Source organism: Callithrix jacchus, chromosome 4, assembly GCF_049354715.1.
Source record: "Callithrix jacchus isolate 240 chromosome 4, calJac240_pri, whole genome shotgun sequence".
In the NCBI taxonomy this organism is placed as follows: Eukaryota; Metazoa; Chordata; class Mammalia; order Primates; family Cebidae; genus Callithrix; species Callithrix jacchus.
The window spans coordinates 106,909,727-106,936,799 of NC_133505.1; the positions used below are offsets into that span (position 1 = coordinate 106,909,727).

The 27,073-nt window shown below is 34.6% G+C and overlaps 1 protein-coding gene across 13 annotated transcripts in view; it reads right to left on the reverse strand.

Annotated features, from left to right (window-relative positions):
- Window positions 1–27,073, reverse strand: part of ASCC3 (activating signal cointegrator 1 complex subunit 3) — a 369,134-nt gene that overhangs the window by 293,674 nt on the left and 48,387 nt on the right. For all 13 annotated transcript variants that reach the window (XR_013534438.1, XR_013534439.1, XR_013534440.1 and 10 more), the window contains 3 exons: window positions 20,645–20,849; window positions 19,778–19,919; window positions 19,073–19,198 (listed from right to left, as the gene is read on the reverse strand). Coding sequence is in view for 5 of the 13 variants with exons in the window: in XM_002746863.7 (XP_002746909.4) it covers window positions 19,073–19,198; window positions 19,778–19,919; window positions 20,645–20,849 (473 nt within the window). In the remaining 8 variants the exon portion in view is untranslated. The remainder of the gene's footprint in view (window positions 1–19,072; window positions 19,199–19,777; window positions 19,920–20,644; window positions 20,850–27,073) is intronic.

A 27,073-nucleotide genomic window follows, 5' to 3' on the forward strand; every position in this document is an offset into this window, starting at 1 on the left:
TGTTAGATTTTGTGAAAATCAAGTTACTTATTTTCTTAAATGAAACTGAGCCAAATTTTAATACATATGAAGAAAGCAGAAAGCAATCCCACCTAAAATAATCAGAAACTGCAATGCATTATTCATATCTTTTTATGTTACTTAACTGAATGCATTTACACCCTTCGTTTACTCATTTATTAATTTAAAGACAGGGTCTCATTTTGGTGCCCAAGAATGCAGTAGCCTGGTCATCAGCTCACTGCAATCTCAAACTCCTGGACTCAAGTGATCCTCCCACATGAGCCTCCTGAGTACCTAGGACAACAGGCATGAAACACTGTGCCTGCCTGGCTAAGTTTTCTAATTAAAAAAAATATTTTTAGAAATCAGGTCTCACTATGTTGCCCAGGCTGATCTTGAACTCCTAGGCCCAAGTGATCCTCCAGCCTTGGCCTCCCAAAGTGCTAGGATTACAGGTGTGAGTCACCATGCCCAGCTCATTTACACCATTTAAAACACTGACAATTATGCCTGTAAGTGTCAATTCCTAAAACTTCTCATACAGAAAAGTCTATCTAAGAAGCATAACAAAAACAAATGTCAGCTAAATACAGATGGACCTTCTAAAAACATTTCACAGCCTAATGGTAAAATGATAAATAGGAAGTTATTACTGACTTTGAAGACAAAACATGGGAGTGAATAAGCAAACAATAGCAAAACCATGTTTAACAAGAATTTCAAATATAATGGGAGCCAGAGAGGCATACCCTCTTCTTGGGAGGGTAAGATGCCCTCCTAATTCCCAAGAGAGGTATCATTTGAGCAAAAGCTGAATGCTTAGGAAAACTGAAGAAAAAAAACAAAGTTCTCAATGGGGGATTTTAAAAGAGAAACAAAATTTGGGTTGCAGAATCATAACACATTTTTCACTGACAAACTCTCCAGATTGTAAATCTGGGTTTTCACCAGCACACAAGGTCTTAACAATTACTCAACATGTCAGATGTCACTCTGAAACACTTTCTTCAGGGTGCTATGTCAATAGACACATTCAAAGTGCACAAGAAGGCAGTAAAAAGACATTGTTTATGAGAACACATGGACACAGGGAGGGGAACAACACTCACTGGAGCCTGTTGGGGAAGGGCTGGGTGGGCAGCATTAGAGAAAAGAGCTAATGCATGCTTAATGCTTAATGCCTAGATGATGGGTTAGGTGCAGCAAACCACCATGGCACACGTTTACCTATATAACAAACCAGCACATATACCCCAGCACTTAAAATAAATAAATAAATAAGAAGACATTGCTTAACTTCAGTTATAGGTTCGATTTGGCTAGGTTTGGTTTGCTTGTCTTTATGTAGAACTGGCATAATAAGTTGGGGCTGGTTTCACAAAATCAGTATTATTTAAGTATACAGATATCAGAGGCTTAAAGCAGAAATAAGTTTAAAGGCTAAAAACCTGGTATTTCTGTGAAGTTAATACATATGTTAAAAAAAAAGATTAACTCATACTGGCTACGTATGTTTTAGTATGCCTTCAGTATAACATTTTAAGTGTAGTTTCAAGTGTTGTAGCCTAAAATTATTTAATTGGTATTACAGTCTTGGCTGAGATTGTAGGATCTGACTTCTGATAAACAGCTGCACTTCTAATCATGGCAATAAAACTGAAGCTAAAGAGTCTCTGTTAAATGCTGTTGAATCTCACAATGAAAATGTCATTTTTAGTTTCCTGGCTGATATTTATGGTAATAATTGGTTTCAGCTTTGAATTGAACATTTAAAGTATTTTCACTAGTTTGCTCAAAATCTTTACAAAGGATAAAATATTTGGGCACTTATATGGTGAAGTCCACAAAATATTCAGATGTTGAATCATGGGTAATTACTTAATTTAAATTTGTTATGGTTCATATGACTTTAAACTTTCCAAAACTGATTAAATAATGCAAGAATGTCATTTTAAATGTACATCTCTTTAAACAAGAGAATTTCATTATTAGAATTCTCAATGGAAATTTTTGGAAGACATTATTTCCACCAGCATTATATCTAACAATTAATTTAATAACATACCAAGAACATGTGTAATATAAATAAAAGAATTAATAATTTTTTTAGAATGGCCAGTTCAATATACAAATGTATACATACTTGTGGGTGTGGGTAGGTGTATGTATGTATGTATTTCAAAGCTTACCAATGTGTTTGGATTGATTTCCTAAAGAATAGAAATTTAGAAATATTTATTTAAACCATATCTTTTACAATTTTCTAATGTTTTAAATATCCAATTCAAGAAAATTTTCACACATAATCTATTTTGCAGAAATGAGTTAATGACATTATCTGAATGTGACATTAGGTGCATAAGACACCAAATATTTTCACGCAATCTTTTGCTCTCTTAAAAAAATTCAAGTTTGATTTGTGAGACATAGTAAGTAGGTTTTCTTTTTTTAATTCTATAGAGGGAGACAGAGTCAGTATCTTTAAATCACAGAGTCCTTAATTCTGATGGAGTAATTTAATATAATTTTTTGTGAGATAAAAAAGTTTCAACAAGAGTAGATAAGAAAACATCAATATGTGTATAATGTACATTTATATGGAAAGAGAAATACAATTACCAAAATATACAGCTATATAGAACCCTATGCATTATCCCATCAATGGCAAGTGAAAGTATTTTAAAAGTGAAAGTATTTAAAGTGAAAGATTTTAAGTGGTGGACAGACCGTAAGGTAAGCCCAAATGATCCCAGATGCCTACCTCCTGGTGTTCACACCCTAGTTTAATCTTTTCCCCTTAAGCATGATGGAACCTGTGACTTGTTTCTAACTAATAAAAGAATACGGCAGGCCGGGCGGGGTGGCTCAAGCCTGTAATCCCAGCACTTTGGGAGGCCGAGGCGGGTGGATCACGAGGTCAATAGATCGAGACCATCTTGGTCAACATGGTGAAACCCCGTCTCTACTAAAATTACAAAAAAATTAGCTGGGCACGGTGGTGCGTGCCTGTAATCCCAGCTGCTCGGGAGGCTGAGGCAGGAGAATTGCCTGAACCCAGGAGGCGGAGATTGCGGTGAGCCGAGATCGCGCCATTGCACTCCAGCCTGGGTAACAAGAGCGAAACTCCGTCTCAAAAAAAAAAAAAAAAAGAATATGGCAGAGGCTATAACTCCCATGATTATTTTATGTTATATACGACTCCATCTGGTAGGATTTGCCTTCTGACAAGAAACTTACATTTTCTCTATACTTAATAAACAACTGAAGGTTGAATTTGAAAAAGGTTTAAAATAGTATCAGAAAACATAAACATAAAATACATAGGTATAAATTTAACAAAACAGTTGTAAAATGTGTGCTAAAAATTATAAATTAATCATGAAAAAAATCAAAGAACACCTAAATAAATGTAGAAGTATATAATCTTCATGGTTTGGAAGGTTTGATATAAGATTTAAATTCTCACCAAATAATCTATAGATTCAATGGAATCCCAGTTAAAATCTCAGCAGAAAATTTTATAGAAAACAACACAGTTCATATGAAAAATCAAAGAAATAGAATAGCCAAATACTAACACCTGTTTTCAAGACTTACTATAAAGCTGCAGTAATCCAGACAGCATGGCAAGGAATAGACATGCAGGGAATCAAAAATAAGCTCACATGCATGTATATGGTCAACTTATTTTTAACAAATGTGCAAAAGCAATTCAATGTATAAAGAAGTTTTTTCAATAAATGATCCCTGAACAACTGGATAGCTATATGCAAAAACAAACAAAAATCTTGACCCTTACCTTTGACCACATATAAAATCTAATTAAAAATGATTATATACCTAAATATAAGAGCTACAACTTTAAAATGTACAAAAGAAAATTATGAAGAAAATCTTAATAACCTTGCATGAGGCAAAAATTGCTTACATATGATCAAAAAGCATAATCGAGGTTTTTGTTTTTAGTTTATAGAATGGATTTCAAGGGTACTAATATGTTTGCTCCACTGAAAATATTTTGTGAAAAACAAGTTGCAAATGGGAGAAAATATTACAAACACATATCTGAAAAAGGACTGCATTCAGAATACACAAAGAACTCTCAAAACTCATTAACAGGAAAACAAATCACCCAATTAAAAACTTGACAAATTATTTAACCAGAAATCTCACCAAAGAAGAATGACAAGTAAGGACACAAAAAGATGCTCAACACTATTAGTCATTAGGGAAATGCAAACCAAAACCATAATGAGATACTACTATACAATGAAGTAGAATGTTTAAAGTTTCTTAAACTGACAATATTATGTGCTGACAAAAATATAGGGTAACTGTAATGCTCACACATTGCTGGTATAAATACAAAATGCTCCATTCACTTTGAAAAACAGTTTGCCACCTTCTTACAAAGATAAATATGTATTCACTATACAATTTAGCAATTCCATTCCTTGTTATTTACCCTAGGAACACAAAAATATATGTATAAACAAACACCTGTACATGAACAGTTCTAGCAGTTTAAGTCATAATCAGCAAAAGCTGCAAACAAGCTAAAAGTACTTCAAATGGAGAATGAACAAATTGAAGTACAGACACTGAATTGAATACATTTTAGCCATGAAAAGAACCAAGTACTGAAACAGAGCAATATGGATGAATCTCTAATACATTACATGAAGTAACGGAAATCAGATTCAAAATATTCATGACACCTACATATTATATAAATAACTCATATGATGTACATATAAGCATTACACAAGGAATTGTATGATACTTATATGACATTTTGGAAAAGTCAAAACCATAGGGAAAATAAACAGAACAGTAGTCTGCAGGAACTGGGAGTGGTGGGAAACAGGTAAAAGAGGCAGCAGGAAACTTTTAGATCTGATGAAAATGTTGGGTTTTGATCATGTTGATATTTACAAAATCTATGATACTATAACCCCAAAAGGGTGTATTTTATAGTAGTCAAATAACACTTTAATATACCTGGCTTTCAAAAAAGACAATCAACAAAAACAAAACAAAAAATAAAGCAAAACAACAAAATGAGGGGAGGAAAAAAGGGTGGGTAGAGAAAAGAATTTGATGGGGAGACTATTTATATATATGGTTATCTTTAAATTTAAGAAAGGAACTTATAAATCCAGTTGACTGTTATGTTTCTCTACATGACGTCTGAACCTCAAAATACAAGCTTTCCAAATACACTGAATTCACAGCTCAGAAGAGTAGGAGAAAGACTTAGTCATAGACAGCTGGAGATGAGTTCAGAGGATTTTCTGAGGAGACCAGTGCTTTTAAAAACAGGTTCCTCCCGCAGGTTCAGACATTTGGTGTATGTGCTTGGCTGAGGAGCCAATGTTGCGAAGCTACCATTTGTGGGATTATGACTGAACGCCTCTAAATCAGAAGCAGTGCTGCGGGGCTTCAGTTGACCTCGGACAAGCGCTCCCCCGCCGTCCCGCTCTGCGGGCCGCCCCGACCCCGGTATCCAGTGTGGAGTGCCCCGTGTCCTGGGAAACAGGGTATGGCCGGAAAGGCGGCCGCCCCCTCGCCCTTCACTCACGCACGTTCGTGAGGAACCTGGTGCTAAACTATGCGTAGACGACCTGCTTCTGGGTAGGGGTTTCTTACCTAGCAGAGCAGCTCCTTCGCTGCGATCTATTGAAAGTCAGCTCTCCACACAAGGGTTTGTTAAAAAAAAAAAAAAAGGAAAGAAAGAAGGAAAAAACTAACATACACACACACAGGTTCCTCATACTCAGGGTAGGGGCTGCTGGTCAACACTTGAGATTTTCATTCATTTGCCAGTTTGTAATCTGTACATTTCCTAACAGTTCTCAGTTGACTTATATAAGAAAACAGAACTATTATCAAACACCCACAACTCAGTGATTAGGTTTTCTGATTCATCTATGTTTAATAATTTAATACAATCTACTCTGGGGAAAATAAAAAGAACATTTTACTCAGAAAAACTTCGGTTAAAAACATTTACATTTAGAAAAAAGAGGTCCCTATAAGAAAAATATTTTCTTGAACTTCTTGTGTAATATGTAAAGATATGAAGGGACAAGCAAAACATTTAGGGGAAGAAATCATGAATTGCTTAATATTCATTGAGATCCCTTTATATACTGATTTCCTGGTACATTTAAAATTTACCAAAATGATATCCTTATTTTCATATAACTGAAATTTATCAAGAATGTGACAGCTTATTGAGAATGCAAAATAAGGCAACCTACATTTACTTAACCACTTTGATATTTGCACCACTGGGTCAAATTTAAATATGTCTTCTCTTGCTATCAGAGTTGATATGATATGCCAGGGTGCATATGATGTTTATAGGAAGTTTTTGTTTACACAACAAAACTCGGCTATCAATGTGAGAAATTAATTGAAGGGATGGTTTATATAAGCATTTCTTATGCTGAGAATTTACTGATCACCTAAAATGTATCACAAAAACAGCTATACATTTTCTGTGTGCTAACTCACGTAATCGTCAAAATACGTCTGAAAAGGAAACTGAAACTCAGAGGCATAATTTAACTTGATTCATGTCACAAAATGTGCAAATGGTGAAGCTGGGAACTCACATCAGTTCTGCCTGTTTAACTGGATAGTAAGCTCCTTAAAGCCAGGATCATAGTTCTAAACCTCTGCGTACCCATCGTAACTCCTAACACAATGCTTTGTGTCAATCATGAGCTCAAGAAATTGTTACTGATTAACAATAATCAATCCATATGTACTTTCAAACCAAATACAAGAAGAGAATCTATAAATAGCAACCTGTATCAAATATTTCTGCATATTGTTGTAGGTCTATGAAACCACAACACACTAATATACTCAAAGACATGGACTAAATTCAGTTCTAAAGCAATTTGAAATTTCTACAATACAAGTTAAATTCATTTAATTTTCAGACTTCTGAATTCATCTTCTGATAAGTTCTAAAATTATCATTCTGGGACAGTTTAATGTCTTTAAGTTTTTAATCTTCTCCATTCTAATTTCCTGCTATAAAGTCAATAAATTATAGGTTGTAAAGAAAATTATTTTGTTGGATTACTCTTAGCTAGAGGCAAATGTTAGTTATAACTTTTTCTGTAGTTGAGCAGGTATTTTTGAAGCAGGTGGTGCCCTTTTCCTAGTTATCTGTTTGCAAGTGTTCCCAGTAGACTATACAGTACTGCAATCCTGAAAAGGTTTAGGGAATAGAGACAAAATAAATTCTTATTTAGAAGAGAAAATATAGATCGTATTTCCCCTCAAATAAGACTTGGGCATTTCAGAGTTATGAATGATAAAGCATTTTCATAACAAGTAAACATTATTTTCAATCATATAATTTAAATAACTGCTGAGAATCAAAAATTGATAAGAATCTCTTAGTTATAATTTTATAAGAAAGATTATCCATTAGATCATTCTTAAACATATTTTTAAGCATCTACTAACATCCCAAACAGAAAATAATATATAATTAAAAGCATGCACCACACGGAATGTATCAAAAATCCCCAATTACTTTTGAGAATAAACTTAGAATTTTAAAACTTTTTCCTTACAGTTTCCATAGTTGCACTCTAAATAATACTCTAACACATAAAATCATGGCCTTCTTGACAGTGACAATGTTTTTACAACAAAATTTAATTTTGAAGGTTCTGTATAAAAAATGTCACAGATAAGACATAATCCCCAACATTTTATAACAGGTCCACACAAAAGTTGCCACATGAAGTCAAGAACTGTTGTTTTCTGTATATACCCCAAAACAGCTCTATTAGGAAGACAATTGTTTGGTTCATTATCACTGTTTCAGATGACGATCAATGCCCACAGACTAAGCAGTCAAGAAACAACTCAAGTTTCATGTTCTCCAAGAAGTCTTCATAAAGGCCATAGCCTACAATGATCCCAGTCACCTTATTCTGGCATCCAATAACAGACAATGTTAGTTGTCTGCACACAATTGCTGTTTCATTTTGTTTTCTCTAATGAAACTCTATTTTTATTCAGAAAATCTGGCCTCTTTCACAAAATGATGCATTTCACTAAGTCAAACACGGCAAACTTGTTTCCCTGAAATCCTGGAAAACATTTCTTTACTCTTAAAACAGACATAAAAAAATGCAGTCCTCATTTCTTACTGAACTTTGTTTGCACAGTGACCCTGGTATAACACCCACGATGAGAGTTAATTTGAAGAAAAGCCAAAAAAAAAAAAAAAAGGATAGAAGAGTAGAAAGACATCAGGTTCTGAATAACATCATTGTACAAACAAATTGACCAACCTGAACTATCTACCTTCCTATGTCTTTTTGTTATTTGGAACATAATAGTATATGTTTCTATGAGTAAGATTTTTTGCAGCCAGAAGTATTCAAAGTGATAGAAAAACTAAATCTCAAGAAATCATCATCATAATATACTTGTTAGTTTTCACTATGATTGTACTGTGGCTTAATCAGTTTAATTCAACTAGAGACTAGTAATACTTCCTATCAATACACTAAATCTTCATATAAACAGTACCAATATTTAGATATATTTCATAAGGCAAATATTTTGCTATATAACACATATGAATAATTTATTGAAAAGTGGTAAAATTATGTCTATCTTTAATGTATAAAATTTTTTTGGTTAAAATATCTATTTCCTAGCTTTGATATTCATTGCTCTAGAACTAGTAAAATCATCATGGTCAATGAAGTATTGCTAGTGATATAAATTAATTAGTTTTGTAAAACTGCTTATATACTCTATTTATATATCTGGAAAGCAGGGAAAATCTACATTTCCATTAAATATAAAATACCCAATAATACCTTATTTAGGTTCTAAGAATTTTATAGTTTCCTCTGTTGCTGTTTTGTTTAGCATGACCTAAAGAAGTTCACCCAATTTAGAATAAAAAAGTGAGAAAAACTTTTTAAAATTGCATGAACAGCTGACCTGAGGATACAGGCTAAAACAGAAACTTTAACTTGAGATGCATGAGAAAATCAATAACTTGGCTTGGGGCAGGGTGGCAGTCCACAAACCAGATAAGAAAATAAAATACACAAGGCTTTTTTCTTTCCATTTCTTGTCACTTTGAAAATTATCTTTATGAAATAAACTATTTTTATGTTCATTGATGCCATTCAACTACTCCTTCATTCCAAACACGTGGAATACTAGTGGATGCTATCATACAAGATCTCAAAAGCCTAGCAAGATAGTCACTATAACAAGACATCTTCAAATAGTTTCTAATTGAATGATAGAAACTAAAGAAACTAGTCTTTATAATTATTGGCATTTGTGGTTATCTTAAGACTGTATATTTGGAAAAAGTCAAATAGAGAAGGTATAAAGAGTGTGACTTTTCCTTGGGCTTTACCTGTCCTCTGAACCTAAGGGGATCCTAAAGCTACAGAGTTTATCAACATACTTTGATTCCATCAAATCATGAAAGCAAGAAAGTCAAAGAAGCATCCAGAAAAATACTTCAGAGTATGGATCCTTTTTGTGAGATCATTTTGAAGACAATGAAATGTCACTAAAACCTGGGCATGCCCCAGATTAAGAAGCCTTATGCTAAAGCATTCCATAAGGCTGCTTATGATACTGTCACATATGTCATCAAGTTCATCAGAACCATGGCCTTGAAATCACGGCCTTTTTATTTTTATTTTTATTTTTTTTGAGATGGAGTTTCGCTCTTGTTACCCAGGCTGGAGTGCAATGGCGCGATCTCAGCTCACCGCAACCTCCGCCTCCTGGGTTCAGGCAATTCTCCTGCCTCAGCCTCCTGAGTAGCTGGGATTACAGGCACATGCCACCGTGCCCAGCTAATTTTTTTTTGCATTTTTAGTAGAGACGGGGTTTCACCATGTTGACCAGGATGGTATCGATCTCTTGACCTCGTGATCCACCCGCCTCAGCCTCCCAAAGTGCTGGTATTACAGGGTTGAGCCACCGCGGCCAGCAATCATGGCCCTTTTAAGAGGTCATATCAAAAAATAGTAATACATTATGAAGTTTGAAACTGAAAACTGAATTTACTATTTTTTTTATTTACAGATATCTTAGCAAAGATGATTTCATAAATTTTAAGAGGAAGGAAACACACATGGCATAAATTAAAAAGAGCAAAAATGAAATTTCTAATTTAATTTGGCAAATGCTATATTTCCTTGATCCAAACCTAGCCTCACCAGGCAATTTGCATCATGGGATTGCAGAAACGTAAGTAACTAAATGTCTGGCAGGTAGAACGTGGGGTAGTCAAGACTGAAAGTCAGCTAGATTCAGGATTCTTGCGCCTAACCAACAATGTATGCTGAATATATACAAAGCAAGTTCTTAATGATCTACAAGAGACGTAGATTCCCACATAACAATAGTAGGAAGCCTGAATACCCCACCATCAATATTAAATAGATCAGCAAGCTGAGTGCGGTGGCTCACGCCTATAATCCCAGCACTTTGGGAGGCTGAGGCCTAGAGATCACAAGGTCTAGAGATCGAGACCATTGTGGCCAACATAGTGAAACACTGTCTCTACTAAAATACAAAAGTTAGCTGGGTGTGGTGGCACATGATGTTAGCCCCAGTTACTCGGGAGGCTGAGGTAGGAGAATTGCTTGAACCCAGGAGGAGAGGTTGCAGTGAGCCGAGATTGTGCCACTGTACTTCAGCTTGGTGCTTGCTGACAGAGCAACACTCTGTCTCAAAAAAAAAAAAAAAAAAAATCAAAGAGATAGTAAATTAACAAAGATATCAAGGAGTTGAACTCAGCTCTGGACAAAGCGGACCTAATAGACATCTACAGAACTCTCCACCCCAAATCCACAGAATATACATTCTTCTCAGCACCACATCACACTTAACCTAAAATTGAGCACATAATTGGAAGTAAAACACTCCTTAGAAATGCCAAAGAATGAAAATCATGACAGCCTCTCAGACCACAGCACAATCAAATTAGAACTCAGGATTAAGAAACTGCACAACTAGGTGGCAACTGAAGAACCTGATCCTTAATGACGATTGGATAAATAATGAAATTAAAGTAGAAATAAAGATGGTCTTTGAAACCAATGAAAATGAAGACACAATGTACCAGAATCTCTAGCACGCATTTAAAGCAGTGAGTAGAGGGATTTATAGCACCAAATACTCACAAGAGAAACGAGGAAAGATAAAAAAACATCAACAACGTAATGTCACGATTAAAGAAACTAGAGAAGCAAGATCAAACAAATTCAAAAGCTAGCAGAAGACAAGAAATAACTAAGATCAGAGCAGAACTGAAGGAGATGAAGATATAAAAAACTCTTCCAAAAAAAATCAATGAATCCAGGAGCCAGTTTTTTGAAAACAGCAACACAACAGATAGACCACTAGCCAGACTAATAAAGAAAAGAGAGAAGAATCAAATAGATGCCATCAAAAATGATAAAGAGGATATCACCACTGATCCCATAGAAATACAAACTACCATCAGATAATACTATAAACACCTCTATGCAAATAAACCAGTAAATCTAGAAAAAAATAGATGAATTCCTGGACACTTACACTCTCCCAAGACTAAACCAGGAAGAAATCAAATCCCTGAATAGACCAACAACAAGGCCTGAAATTGAGGCAGCAATTAATAGCCTACCAACTAAAGAAAGTCCAGGACCAGACAGATTCACAGCCAAATTCTACCAGGGGTATAAAAAGTAGCTGGTACCATTCCTTCTGAAATTATTTCAAACAACAGAAAAAGAGGGAAGGCTCCCTAACTCATTTTATGAGACCAACGTCATAAAATGATGACACCAAAACCTGGAAGGCACACAACTAAAAAAGGAAATTTCAGGGCAATATCCATGATGAACGTTGATGTGAAAATTCTCAATAAAATACTGGCAAACTGAATCCAACAGCACATGAAAAAGCTTATCCAGCATAATCAAGTCAGCTTCGTGTCTGGGATGCAAGGCTGGTTCAGCATATGCAAATCTATACACGTAATCCATCACATAATGGAACCAAAGACAAAAATCATGTTTATTTCAATAGATGCAGAGAAGGCCTTTGACAAAATTCAACAGCCCTTTATGCTAAAAACTCTCAATAAACTAGGTATCAATGGAATGTATCTCAAAATAATAAGAGCTATTTATGAAAAACCCATAGCCAATATCATACTAAATGGGAAAAAAACTGGAAGCATTCCCTTTGGAAACTGGAACAAGACAAGGATGCCCTTTCTCACCACTCCTATTCAACATAGTATTGGAAGTTCTGGCCAGAGCAATCAGGCAAGAAAAATAAATAAAAGTATTCAATTAGAAAAAGAGGAAGTCAAATTGTCTCTCTATTTACAGATGGCATTATTGTATATTTACGAGAGTCCATCATCTCAGCCCAAAATCTCCTTAAGATGATAAGCAACTTTAGCAAAGTCTCAGGATACAAAATCAATGTGCAGAAATCACAAACATTCCTATACACCAATAATAGACAGAGAGCCAAATCATGAGTGAACTCCCATTCACAATTTGCTACAAAGAGAATAAAATACCTAGGAATTCAACTAACAAGGGATGTGAAGGACCTCTTCAAGGAGAACTACAAATCACTGTCTTAAAGAAATAAGAGAGGACACAAACACATGGAAAAACATTCCATGTCCATGGTCAGAAAGAATCAATATTGTGAAAATGGCCATACTGCCCAAAGTAATTTATAGATTCAACACTATCCCCATCAAGCTATCATTAACTTTCTTCACAGATTTAGGGAAAACCATGTTAAACTTCATATGGAACCAAAAGAGAGCCCCCATAGCCAAGACAATCCTAAGCAAAAAAACAAACAAACAAAAACAAAGCTGGAGGCATCATGCTACCTGACTTTAAACTATACTGTAAGTCCACAGTAATCAAAACAGCATGGTTCTGGTACCAAAACAGAGATACAGACCAATGGAACAGAACAGAGGCCTCAGAAATAATGCCACACATCTACAACCATTTGATCTTTGATAACCCTGACAAAACAAGCAATGGGGAAAGGATTCCCTATTTAATAAATGGTGTTGGGAATACTGGCTAGCCATAAGCAGAAAGCTGAAACTAGATCCCTTCCTTACACCTTATATAAAAATTAACTCCAGATGGATTAAAGATTTAAACATAAGATCTAACACCATAAAAACCCTAGAAGAAAACCTAGGCAACACCATTCAGGACATAGGCATGGGCAAGGACTTCATGACTAAAATACCGAAAGCAATGGCAACAAAAGCCAAAATAGAAAAAGTGGATCTAATTAAACTTCAGAGCTCAAGCTCTTAAGAGTAAATCAGAAACCAACAAAATGGGAAAAAGTTTTTGCAATCTACTCATCTGACAAAGGGCTAATATCCAGAATCTACAAAGAACTTCAACAAATTTATAAGAAAAAAACAAACAAGCCCATCAAAATTGGGCAAAGGATGTGAACAGATATTTCTCAAAAGAAGACATTTATGCACCCAACAAACAGGACAAAAAGCTCATATCACTGGTTATTAATGCAAATCAAAACCACATTGAGATATCACCTCACACCAGTTAGAATGGTGATCATTAAAAAATCAGGAGACAGGCCAGGCGCGGTGGCTCAAGCCTGTAATCCCAGCACTTTGGGAGGCCGAGGCAGGTGGATCACGAGGTCAAGAGATCGAGACCATCCTGGTCAACGTGGTGTCTCTACTAAAAACACAAAAAATTAGCAGGGCATGGTGGCGCATGCCTGTAATCCCAGCTACTCAGGAGGCTGAGGCAGGAGAATTGCCTGAACCCAGGAGGCGGAGGTTGCGGTGAGCCAAGATCGCGCCATTGCACTCCTGCCTGGGTAACAAACTCTGTCTCAAAAAAAAAAAATAAATCAGGAGACAACAGATGCTCAAGAGGATGTGGAGAAATAGGAACCCTCTTACACCCTATTAATGGGAGTGTAAATTAGTTCAACCATTGTGGAAGATCATCAAGGATCTAGAAATAGAAATAATGTTTGACTCAGCAACCCATTACTGGGTATATACCCAAAGGAATATAAATCATTCTATTATAAAGACACATGCACACATATGTTTATTGTGGCATGGATCACAATAGCAAAGACTTGGAACCAACCCAAATGCCCATCAGTGATAGATTGGATAAAGAAAATGTGGCATATATATACCATGAAATATTATGTAGTCATAAAAAAGGATGAGTTCATGTCCTTTGTAGGGACATGGATGAAGCTGTAAACCATCATTCTCAGCAAACTGACACAAGAAAAGAAAACTAAACAACACATGCTCTCACCCATAAGTGGGTGTTGAACAATGAGAACACATGGACTCAGGGAGGAGAACATCACACACTGGGGACTCTTGAGGGGTGGGAGTGGGGCTACGGGAGGGATAGCAGGGGGTGTGGGAATAGGGGATGGATAGCATTAGGAGAAATACCTAATATAGATGACGGGGTGATATATGCAGCAAACCACCATGGCACATACATATCTATGTAACAATCCTGCACTTTCTGCACATGTACCCAGAACTTAAAGTATAATTATAAAAAAAGAAGAAATAAAAAGAAAACCAAAAAACTCATGTTATGTATCACACAAGGAGAAAGCTCTAATTAAAGGGTGGATATTAGTTAATAACAATGTATCAATATTGACTCATTGTAAGGAGGTATTAGTAATTGTAATACATTGTTTCACTAATAGGGGAAACTGTGAGGGTGGAGGGGTAACATAGTGACTCTATTTCCTGCTCAATTTTTCTGTAAACCTACAACTGCTCTAAACATAAAGCTATTAATTAAAAACAAAGAAACAAAGTAATATTTCCCACAACACTGAGTCTAAACCTCTTAGCATGGTTTTCAAAGCCCTTCATGTACAAGCAATTGCCTTGTTCCAGACTCATTTCCTGCCGGTCTCCACATATGGCCACATACGGCCTTATTACCTTACATGGCAATAAGAATAAAGTCCTTGATGTCCAAAGATCATAGCAATTTCATACAACATCCTTTGTTTGGCATACACCTCCACCTGTATTGTCTATGTAGCAAAAATATATGCCTTCAACATTCACCGTCATAAAAGCTGCTTGATCTCTTTAGTCTGCCTTTTCTGCTGCCATAGAACTTTGTACAACATAACCCAACTGTACCACTTATTTCCACAGAAATGGAACAGATACACTACGTTGAGTAACTTAAGATCAGAGACAATATCCTATTCTTTATTTTCCCAGAACTTAGCCTACAAGCACAGGATTCAAGAAGCTGGGCTCATAGAAAAATTATTTCCAATCAGATTTTATAGAACTCAATTTTCTTAAATCTTAAAATATTATATGCATCTTTTATACTACCTTTCCAAATCAAGTATTATCTTTGGGGCAGTAGTAAATTTTTTGCTTAATGACACTCTACTGACTCTTAAAAAAATCTACCCCCCAACTGTGGAAACAGAAGTCAACATACTTAACACCAACAAAAAGTAAACCTGAGTTTCTCACCAAAAATATCATACACATAGTTCTGTCTTCTTAGCATCTTTCTCATCCTACTTTTAAGGGTAATAACACCACTCTTCTTCTCTTTGGAAAACTCCCCTTTACTCCTGGTGGCTCATGGGGAGCTGATAATGAGGTTACATAAGTGAACAGCCATGTGTCAGAAAGAACCCCACATTCACAACACAGGGAAAGAAATTGGTTCAGAAATGAACTGGTGACCTAAGTTAGGAAAATCAGAGTTCATCCTAGAAGTTTTTTTGTTTTCCAGGTAGAACCACTTGAAAAAAACAGAACAAAACAAAACAAAACAAAACAAAACAAAAAAACCATTGCTTCTGGGACTGGAATATGGGGAAGTAGTTATGTTTGCTGCTGCTGCTACCGCCATACATTTTTCCCTGGTTGTAAGGAGAAAGCCTATCTGGGAATCAGGGGATGAAAAAAATAGGAGAAATAAAAAAGGGGGTGGATAAGAGAAAGGAGGAAAAGATAAGAGGGAAGAAAAGAGAAAAAAGGAAATGGAGATAATAAAAGAAAAAGAGATAAAGATGAGAAAAAAATCTGATGACATCATTTGAGCCTATATGTCTAAGCTGGGCACATAAGAAGCTTTGCTTCTGTACAATTCAGGCAGAAAAGCCATAAATTGTCACCTGTGCTTGCTCTGACCTAGATTTCTATAAGTTCCAACTGAGTGACTCCTGACTAATCAAGAAACCCATCTACATTTTTTAGATTGTTCCCTTTCCAAGAAAATACAAAACCCATTTAATGACATTAATGGTATTTTTGCATGTCATTCTAGGATTTAAAAATTCTCCTTAGTTTTAAATCAAATTTCACAAGTTATTAAACTTATTCAACGTGACAGTCAGTAAAAGGACATAAAAGCATCTTAGGACAGTTAGGAATAGGACACAATTCTATGCAATAATTGCATGTATGATCTCAGTGAAAAACGACAGACCTTCATCTTAAATAGTACTTTCTCTGACAACTAAAAGATCCTACCTTGTACAAAAAAGATCCAAGACAAAAGAAATATCTACTAAACTATCTGACATTCTGGTAATATCTACTTTTTTCTCCAGAGGTCTGTATTACTACTAAGGCTTACGATGTCTGGCAGGATCAATGTCTACAGTGATATGATAGCAAATGGTTAATTTACTTATAATGACAAATTTCACTTAAATATATTATTCTCCAATTTTTATTAGCCATGAGAAAAGTAGAAATTAAAACCACAATGAGAAGTCACTACAATCAGATGGCTAAAATAAAAATATAAACAATATACTAAAATATAAATACAAATGGCTACACTAAAAATAAAAAACAGTGACAACATCAAATTATGTCTAGTATGTGGAGAAACTAGATTATACTGACTTACTATGTTAAATGGTACAGTCACTATAGAACACAGTTTGGTTGTGTCTTAAAAACCTAAGTGTGCAGTTGCAATTTGACCCAGAAAATGCATTCCTGGATATTTATTAAACAGAATGAAAACTTATACTCACAAAAAACCCTCCATACCAGATTTATAAAACTTTATCTGTTTTATGGAAAGAACTATACCCTTCAAAATTTGTATGCTGAAGCCCTAATCCCTCAATGTGACTGTTTTAAAAACAGAACTTTTAGGAAGGTAATTAAGGTTAAATGCAGTCATAAGGGTGGGCTCCTAACCTGATAGGGCTGGTGACCCTATAAAAAAAGGAAGAAACACCAGACTCCTCTCTTTATACACACACAGAGAAGAGGCTATGTGAGAACACAGGAAGAAGGCAGAAAGTAAGTATCTGCAAGTCAGGAAGAAATCCTCAATAGAAACAAAATCTGCTAGCACCACCTGATCTGCAGCTTTTAGCTTCCAGAGCTGTCAGAAAATCATTTTCTGCTTCTTTAAGCAACCTGGTCTGTGGTCTTTTGTTATAGCAGACAAAAACAGTTTGCAATCACCAAAAACTATCAATAAAATGAATGTTCTTCAATAGGTGAATAGTTTAAAACAACAACAACAAAAACAAAATTGTGGTCATCTATATCATGACTGGTAGGCAGAAAATGTCCACATCCTAAATCCTAATCCACAGAGTCTGTGAATACATCAGATTATATAGGATATGAACATTAAGGTGGCAGAGGGAATTAACCTACTCAGAAAACCTCTTTTACTCCAATAATCCAAATAAAAATTAACAAAATACTTATTTAAAAATAAGTATGATAGAAAAATAAAAAAGCCTGTTTCATTCATCATTCATTTAAATGAATGTCAATGATGCTTTTTAAAACTATAAAGATTTAATACATAAAATAAAACTTAAATCTCAATGATGATACTGCTTATAATGATTGATAAGATTTATAACAATTGCATTGTAATTATTTAATTTTATTGGCTGTCAGTACAGATTGTATTTTAGAATCACCTATAGAGCTTCAAATAATCATCCCCAAAATATTGATACCTGGATCTCTTCGAAGAGATTAGGATTTAAATAGTAGCAAGGCACTTGGATTATTAAAAAGTTCTACAAGTATTTCTGATGTACAAGATAAAACTAGAATTTTATTCTACTATAAAAACTTACTATAAAAAACAACTTTATAACAAGTGCAGAAATATATTTACTGACACAGAAAGACACACATAACTATATATATATATTCACACACACACAAAACAGTATATATGATGTAATTCCATTTTTGTGAAAGAAAATATATAAGGACACATATGTATAGAATGGAGTTCGTTTTGGTTGACAGTGGGTACTCTTTATGTGTTTTATGCTGCTGTTTTTGCTTGCCTGTATTATTTGTTATTTCTGAATGATTCTTTATAACATATATGACAAAACACAGCAACTTAATTTTGATATGGATAATATTAACTCTCAATAATATGAATACTTTAACCTAAACTAAGGAATATTATACTTTGAGATAGAGTAAATGTGACAAAATTTTATCAAATGGTGAATCTAAGCTAATGATATACAGATAGTACTATTTATGCCATTTTCCACAGGTCAGAAATTCAAAATTTAAAAATTGAGAAAAATAAATTCTTAAAAATACTTTGGAATTTCCCACCTTCCCAAAAGGATTCTATTATAGGTTGACCATTTGATATAATCAATACAATAAATAAATCCTTTAAAACATTTTATTTAAATCAATTTACATAAGTTAAACCAAAAACCTTAGCTGAAAAGAAAACAGGAAACATAGAAATATATGCACAAAAATATATACACATTTGTTTAATATATTAAGAAATATAGTGTATAAATGTTTTTTAATTTAAACTCTCCTATATAATTGTCTAGTAACCAATTACATATGTCGGTACTGTATTTGCCTGCTAATACCTTTCTTAAAACAATTTTTCCAGTATAAATTTATTCATACCACATATGAAGCCTCAAAAGTATCAACTCTATAAAAGGCTTATCTCACCTCGTCTAAGTCTTGGATATAAACCGGCTTTTCCTCAAAGCTGAGTGGCATTGGTTCGCTATGGGGAATCCTTATTTCTTCATAAAGCTTGTTATTCTCTCTTTGGATTCCTTCTGGCAAAATCATCTATAAACATCAAAAATAAAAATTCAATAATAATAAAAAATAAAACACTTGCTCTTATAAAGATTCTTTAGAAAGAAAGAGAAAAAAACATCACTGGTTTTAAAACACAGCGCTGGTAAATAAACTTAGCAAATTTAAAAGAAAACAAACCTACATAGAACAAAAACAAATGCAAAATACCACTCACACAAAGCATTAACATCAGGTATTTTATATAGCACACAGGCCACAGTATACTGATGAATCTTAACATATATACTAATTAGATGGTACACCTGAATACAAATGTATTTATATAATTAGGAAAATGTACAATAAACAATATAGTGTAAAGTTTAGCCAAACAGTGATGCAATTGATAAAACTCAAAAATATAAATTGCAAAAATAATGAAAGGGAGGAAAACAAATATGCTCTGAGCATTACATATACCACATTATGTCATTTTCCCCAATACTTTAGAATAAAATTTAGCACAGTCAACTAGTGTTAAACTCATGAAGGAAACAGGGATAATCTACATGTCATTTGCTTAGAATAGGCATATTATTCAAAACTAGTTCTATAACAGTGACATACCTTTGCACCAGCAATAAATGCTGATGTTTTCATGGCTTGAGCCTGGGAATCATACACATGAGGATAATGTATTTTTTCAATGTCCACGTCTCTCTGCCTGCTCAGAATTGGAACACTTCTAGCATTCAGAAGTGCCTGCTCTCTGTAAATATAAAAAATAGCCCTATTTTGAAATTTTTATCTTGAAAAGTAATGCATACACTAAAACAAGATAATTATAAAAAAAAATAGGAGGTAGCCTTCCATCATAAAAAAAGAATAATTAAACTACACAAAGGAAGATTTTAGAAATCCTGAAAGTTTCTGGGTAACCAAATAGGATTCAGCACATTTTTAGGTATTATTTTTAGATAACACCACCTGGTAAGTTTGATTTAATGTTCTTTATAATTTTGTTTTTTCACAATTCAAGGAAGTTTCTTTAACAACGTATAAATTTCTTTTTTGAAACATGTTTTGATAATTAAAAAATCAAGTAAAAGAATGCTTAGATTTCATTTTTCTCCTTTATACTTCTGAGTAACATTTTTAAAAAGGTACATTAAGCACAGAAATGAAATGTATCTCAAATTTACATAAACTATTTAAATCTTAACCTAGTGCTGTGTACACAGCACCTAACAATAGCCTACCTCTATAATCTAAATCTCTTACCTACTTGGATGTGAACAAGAATATTCTAATTAAGCAGATCATTTATTTCTTATCCCAGAAAATCAGGTATTCATAAAACAAACTTTTATTAAGATAACGTGACTTTAAGTAAAAATCATCTATGCTGCTAAGACTAAGCAAAAAAATTATGATAATAATACGTAAAAGCGGCAATTACAACACAAGCATTTTTCAGCTTCTGGCTTTTATTACCTTTGTATCCGCAATTCCTTAGGATCAAAGCACATAAGTCCTTCTGAAACTTCTAAATCTTCTCCAGCCTTTTTTTCTCGTCTGGCAATTCTTTTTTCTTCACGGCGATATTGTTTCATTAACTGCTTTTCTTGTTCAGACTGAATAGTGACTTGACAACCATAATTGGGTTTAGCATTTTCTCCTAAAATTTTTTTACAATTGTCTAAGAAGCAAGTTTAAGAAACACAATGTTTTATAAACCTGAATATGATTTAACCTTCTTGAAAACCATTTCTTTTCCCCACCCCAGAATATATAATGCGCTAACAATTAATTTTTCGAAGCTGGCACATTTGATTATTATGTTTTAAGGAGAGTTTTTAAAAACCACAGTATCTAAATAAAGTTACATAGTGGTTTAAGAAAAGTCAGCAGTATTTTCTTCCTACAGACTCAACAGTTTAATCACTTACATTATAAATTCCTACATATAACATTAGGAACCTAAAAATTCAATTTTATCATTTAAAATAATTTACTTATATAATTTCAATAAATATAATAATATCAATGCTAATTAGCATTTACTGTTAATACAGCAATAAAATAAACTACCTACTAAACAACTTTTTCCTATATAATAGACCTTATGCAGTTAAGCTGTATGTATGTTACTACTTAATTATTTATGCATTACATAAAATTTATTAGCAGTAGTTCAGGACATACTTAAGACAACGACTAAGCAAATAAAGCAAAAGCATGGTCTATCTTTTTGCCAAAACACAGTTTTTCAACAATAGAAAAACCAAGTGAATTAAAGCTCAATGTTTACAAAGTTTACTTTAGGTTTGTGGTTTGGTCAACTCAATATTCAGGAAAAATTTTCTTCCAACAGGATTACCTTCTGTGTTTGTTTAAATCTTTACAAGCAACAGTATCTTCACTTACTGCAGCTATAAAAGAACTAATAGGATGTGGATGAAAGTAATCCAAGTGAATAAGCATTTATTTTATTGAGGTCCTACTCAGTTGTAGGTACTGCAGCTAGGCTAGGAAGACAATGAAGAATGAGACTTGGTCCATACTCTGACAGAGCACTGTGAAAATTATTTTATCAAATTACAACATCCAATATAGAACAGAGAAGGAATTAAACATAGCATCAAGATGGGAAAATTAGCTTTCTAATTCACTGTAAGTTGAATCCTCACAATTCTCAGACATGTTACTGCCCTATTGCATTATTCTGAATATAAGTCATAAAACTCTCAATCACAGGGAAAACTTGTATAATGGCTTTATAAGCCTTAAAAAGAAAAATATGTCTCAAAATTATAAAATAAAATAAAATCTCATCTATATTAGGATTATATTTTACAGTTCTGAAAAAAGCATTTTCCTAAGTCTTATATCCCTTATTTCTAATGTAGTCTTAAATACCTACTATAAGAGAATTTATAATTATCATTCAGTGTTAGAAAAAGAATGCAGCTTTCTGCCAATTTTCACATGTACTCTGAACTCTTGATAAAAGTTAACTTGTCTGCAAAGTTATACAATCAGCAACACAGATATTAAGCAGAATCTTTAAATGTGAATAATGCCATGTACTTAATATCAGAAATGAATGTTAAAGATTTTAAGCGTGAAACTGTGAATACTTTGGGTGACATACTAAATGCTATGCCAATGTCATTAAATTTTAAGCAAATGTGGCAGCAATAAAATATTATTATACATACTTATGATCATCCAAATAAAATGAAAATTATAAGAAAATATGTCTACCTCATAGCTTAAAAAGTCTTAATTAGAACATACATACTAGAATCTTGTAAGGCTGAGTATAATAGGTAATTTCAAAAAATCAAGTTGTAAAGCAGTAAAAGTTTAAATGTATGCTTCTCCTAGCTGGGTTAGGTTAACTGTAGAGACTGACCTGCAAAAATGAAATGAATATCCTCAACAGTAATTCTAACACAAAGTTATTCTGAAGAACTATGCAGAATTTTGTATACCTTTAGAAGGGTCATTTAAAAGTGTTTAACACCTCCCCCCCTTGCTCTCAGTCTCCTACTCCTGATGTGTAAGATGCCTGCTCCCCTTTTGCCTTCTGCCATGATTGAAAGCTTCCTGAGGCCTCCATAGAAGCAAAAGCTGCTAATGCTTCATGTACATTCTGAAGATTGTGAGCCAATTAGATCTCTTTTCTTTATAAACTACCCAGTCTCAAGTATTTATAGCAATGTGAGATGCACTTTTTAGTATATTGATTCTAAGAAATTATCCTAATAGTATAAAATTTATGAAATCAACATAATAAACATGAATAAATCATCAGTTTCCAAAAATATATATAAAGCTGGACTTTAAATATTAAACTTTTTATTAATAAATTACCACTATTAAAAGGTAGAATCAGGCTGGGCACTGTGGCTCACAGCTGTAATCCAAACACTTTGGAAGGCCGAGATGGGAGGACTGCTTGAGGCTAATAGTTTGAGACTACCCCGGCCAACATGGGGAGACCTCATCTTTATTTAAAAAAAATTAATTAATCAGGCATGGTGGCACACACCTGTGGACCCATCTACTTGGGAGGCTGAGAGGAGCACCTGAGCACAGAAGGTTGAGGCTGCAGTAATCCCCAATTGTGCCACTGCTCCCTAGCCTGAGCAAGAAAGCGAGGGCCTGTCTCAAAAACAAAAGCTAGAATCAGCAAATATCTCTTTATTAATTTAGGAGACTGACAAAAAGAAATACCAAATTCTCAGAGTTTACAACATTGTAGGACTAGTTATTTAAACTCATCTGTATTCTTTGGCAGAAACCCATTTTAGATGCTCACAATCCTTGCTGGCTTACTGCAATTTCTGGTTATATACTATTCAACAGGTGTGATATGGTTAGGTTAGGCATTGTGTCCCCACACAAAACCCACCTTGAATTGTAATCCCCATAATCCCCAGGTGTTGAGGGAGGAACCTTGTGGGAGGTAAGTGGATCACAGGGGCAGTCACTGTGATGCTGTCCAGTCACCCCGGTGCTGCTCTGGTAACAGTGATTGAGTTCTCAGGAGATCTGATAGTTTTATGTCTGGCAAGTTTCTCCTGCACATACTTTTCTCTCCTACCACCATGTGAAGTAGGTTCTTGCTTCCCCTTTACCTTCTGCCAGGTTTCCTGAGGTCTCCACCCATGTGGAACTGGGAGCCAATTAAATCTCCTTTGTTTATACATTACCCAGTCTCAGGTAGTATTTTTATAGCAGTGTGAGAACAGACTAATACAAGGTAGGAGCACTCTTAGAGGAAGGCAGTATAGAAATATTCAATACACTTAAAGAACAAAGGGACTTGCTGACAAAGTTGCTAAATTCATATTTTCCAAGAGTCTTACAATCGCAAAGCAACTTTAAGGCTCTGAGAACATTTATTAGTATCAAAGAAATCGTTAAGAAACAGAAAATTTGTCAGAAATTTTAGCTTTAAATCATAGCTGTTTTTATCATTTCCTTTTAGTGCGATAATCATAAATATAAGAAAATGAGGGCATAACTTACTAAAAGGATAAATATTAAATAGTTTGAAGACAGCTGCCAGATTTCTTATGATCATATACTTTTTTAAAATCCCAAACTATCTGTAGGGCCGACAAAAAACACTGTGGTAAAGGTAAAAAAAATAATAATAATTTTTCTGTTTATCACCTAAAACCTGAGTTTTGCATTAGCTATGTTGTAAGTCAAGCTTTTTAAAAAATAATTTTGGTTCCCTAGTCAATTCTTCTAATTTTTCTGGGATTTAAAAATATATGTAATAACAGCTATTTTCAATATGCTCAGCTTGATAATTGTATTGTGCTTAGACATGTGCTAAAGATTTTATAGATAAAGTATCAAAATGTCTGCAACTTCCTGTCATTGTTCAGCAAAAATTTAAAAAGTAGGTGTATGTGTAAAGGGTCTAGGAGGGGCAAAATGATAAAGACTAATGAATCTACATGAAAAGTAAACAATGATCGTTGTATTATTCTTGCAGTTTTAACTATAGTTTTTAAAGTTCTCAAAATAAAAAGTTGTAGAGAAATTAAACTACTACTTGGGCCCACAGTAATTCCATATGTATTTTCTCTTTAAAGAAAATTTGCTATGCAGAAGCTCTTTAATTAGGTCCCATTTGTCAATAAAGTAAGCAAACAACCTACAGAACTAGAAAAAATAACTGTATCTGACAAAGGCCTACTATCCAGAATCTATAAGAAACTTAAATCAATAAGTAAAAAACAAATAACCATACTAATAGACACTTCTCAAAAAAAAAAAAAAAAAAAAAGGCTGGGCACAGTGGCTCACGCCTGTAATCCTAGCACTCTGGGAGTCTGAGGCAGGTAGATCACAAGGTCAAGAACTCAAGACCATCCTGGCCAACATGGTAAAACCCCATCTCTACTAAAAATAGAAAACTTAACTGGGCATAATAGCACATGCCTGTAGTCCCAGCTATTCAGGAGGCTGAGATGGGAGGATCACTTGAACCCAGGAGGTAGAGGTTGCAGTGAGCCAAGATCATGCCACTGCACTCCAGCCTGGTGAAGAGTGTGATTCTGTCTCAAAAAAAAGACATACAAGCAGCCAACAAATGCTAATCATCACTAATCATCAGAGAAAAACATCATAACCATAACGAGACACCACCTCACACCAGCCAGAAAGACTATTATTAAAAAGTCAAATAACAGATGTTGGCACAGCTGCAGGAAAAAGGAACATTTATATACTTGGTAGGAATGTAAATTAGACCAGCCACTGAGAAAAGTAGTTTAAAGATTTCTCAAAGAGCTTAAAACAGAGTTACCATTTGACCCAGCAATTCCATCACTGGGTAAATACCCACAAAAAACTCAATCCTTATACCAAAAAGACATAGGAACTCACATGTTCATCACAGCACTATTCACAACAGGAAAGACACAGAATCAACCTAAGTTCCAATCAACAGTGTACTGGAAAAGGAAAATGCAGTTTGAACATAGGAACCATGGAACACTACGCAGCCATAAAGGTCAAATCATTCTAGTTTTCCCGAATAGAGTCCATAGTAACATTTTTTGTATAACTTACTATATAACAACTGTCATTTTACAGTGAAAGAACCATTTGAATGTTCTTTTTTTAAAAATTGCATTTTAGGTTTTTGGGTACATGTAAAGAACATGCAAGGTTGTTGCATAGGTACACACATGGCAGTGTGATTTGCTGCCTTCCTCCCCTTCACCTATATCTGGCATTTCTCCCCATGCTATCTCTCCCCGACTCCCCACCCCCCACTGCCCCTCCCCATTTCCCCCAACCGACCCCTGTGTGTAGTACTACCCTCCCTGTGTTTTCATTGTTCAACACCCGCCTATGGAGAACATGCAGTGTTTGATTTTCTGTTCTTGTATCAGTTTGCTGAGAATGATGGTTTCCAGGTTCATCCATGTCCCTACAAAGGACACGAACTCATCATTTTTGACTGTTGCATATTATTCCATTGTGTATATGTACCGCATTTTCCCTGTCCAGTCTATCATTGATGGGCATTTGGGTTGGTTCCAGGTCTTTGCTATTGTAAACAGTGCTGCAACGAACATTCGTGTGCATGTGTCCTTATAGCAGAACGATTTATAAGCCTTTGGATATATACCCAGTAATGGGATTGCTGGGTCAAATGGAATTTCTATTTCTAGGTCCTTGAGGAATCACCACACTGTCTTCCACAATGGTTGAACTAATTTAGCCTCCCACCAACAGTGTAAAAGTGTTCCTATTTCTCCACATCCTCTCCAGCATCAGTTGTCTCCAGATTTTTTTAATGATCGCCATTCTAACTGGCGTGAGATGGTATCTCAATGTAGTTTTAATTTGCATCTCTCTGGTGACCAGTGATGATGAGCATTTTTTCATATGTTTGTTGGCCTCACGTATGGCTTCTTTTGTAAAGTGTCTGTTCATGTCCTTCTCCCACTTTTGAATGGGCTTGTTTGTTTTTTTCTTGTAAATCTGTTTGAGTTCTTTGTAGATTCTGGATATCAGCCCTTGTCAGATGGGTGGATTGCAAAAATTTTTCCCGATTCTGTTGGCTGCCAATTCACTATAATGACTGTTTCTTTTGCCATGCAGAAGCTGTGGAGTTTAATTAGGTCCCATTTGTCTATTTTGGCTTTTGTTGCCAATGCTTGTGGTGTTCTGGTTATGAAATCCTTGCCTACATCTATGTCCTGAATGGTTTTGCCTAGATTTTCTTCTAGTGTTTTTATGGTGTTAGGTCTTATGCTTAAGTCTTTAATCCATCTGGAGTTAATTTTAGTGTAAGGTGTCAGGAAGGGGTCCAGTTTCTGCTTTCTGAACATGGCTGGCCAGTTTTCCCAACACCATTTATTAAACAGGGACTCCTTTTCCCAT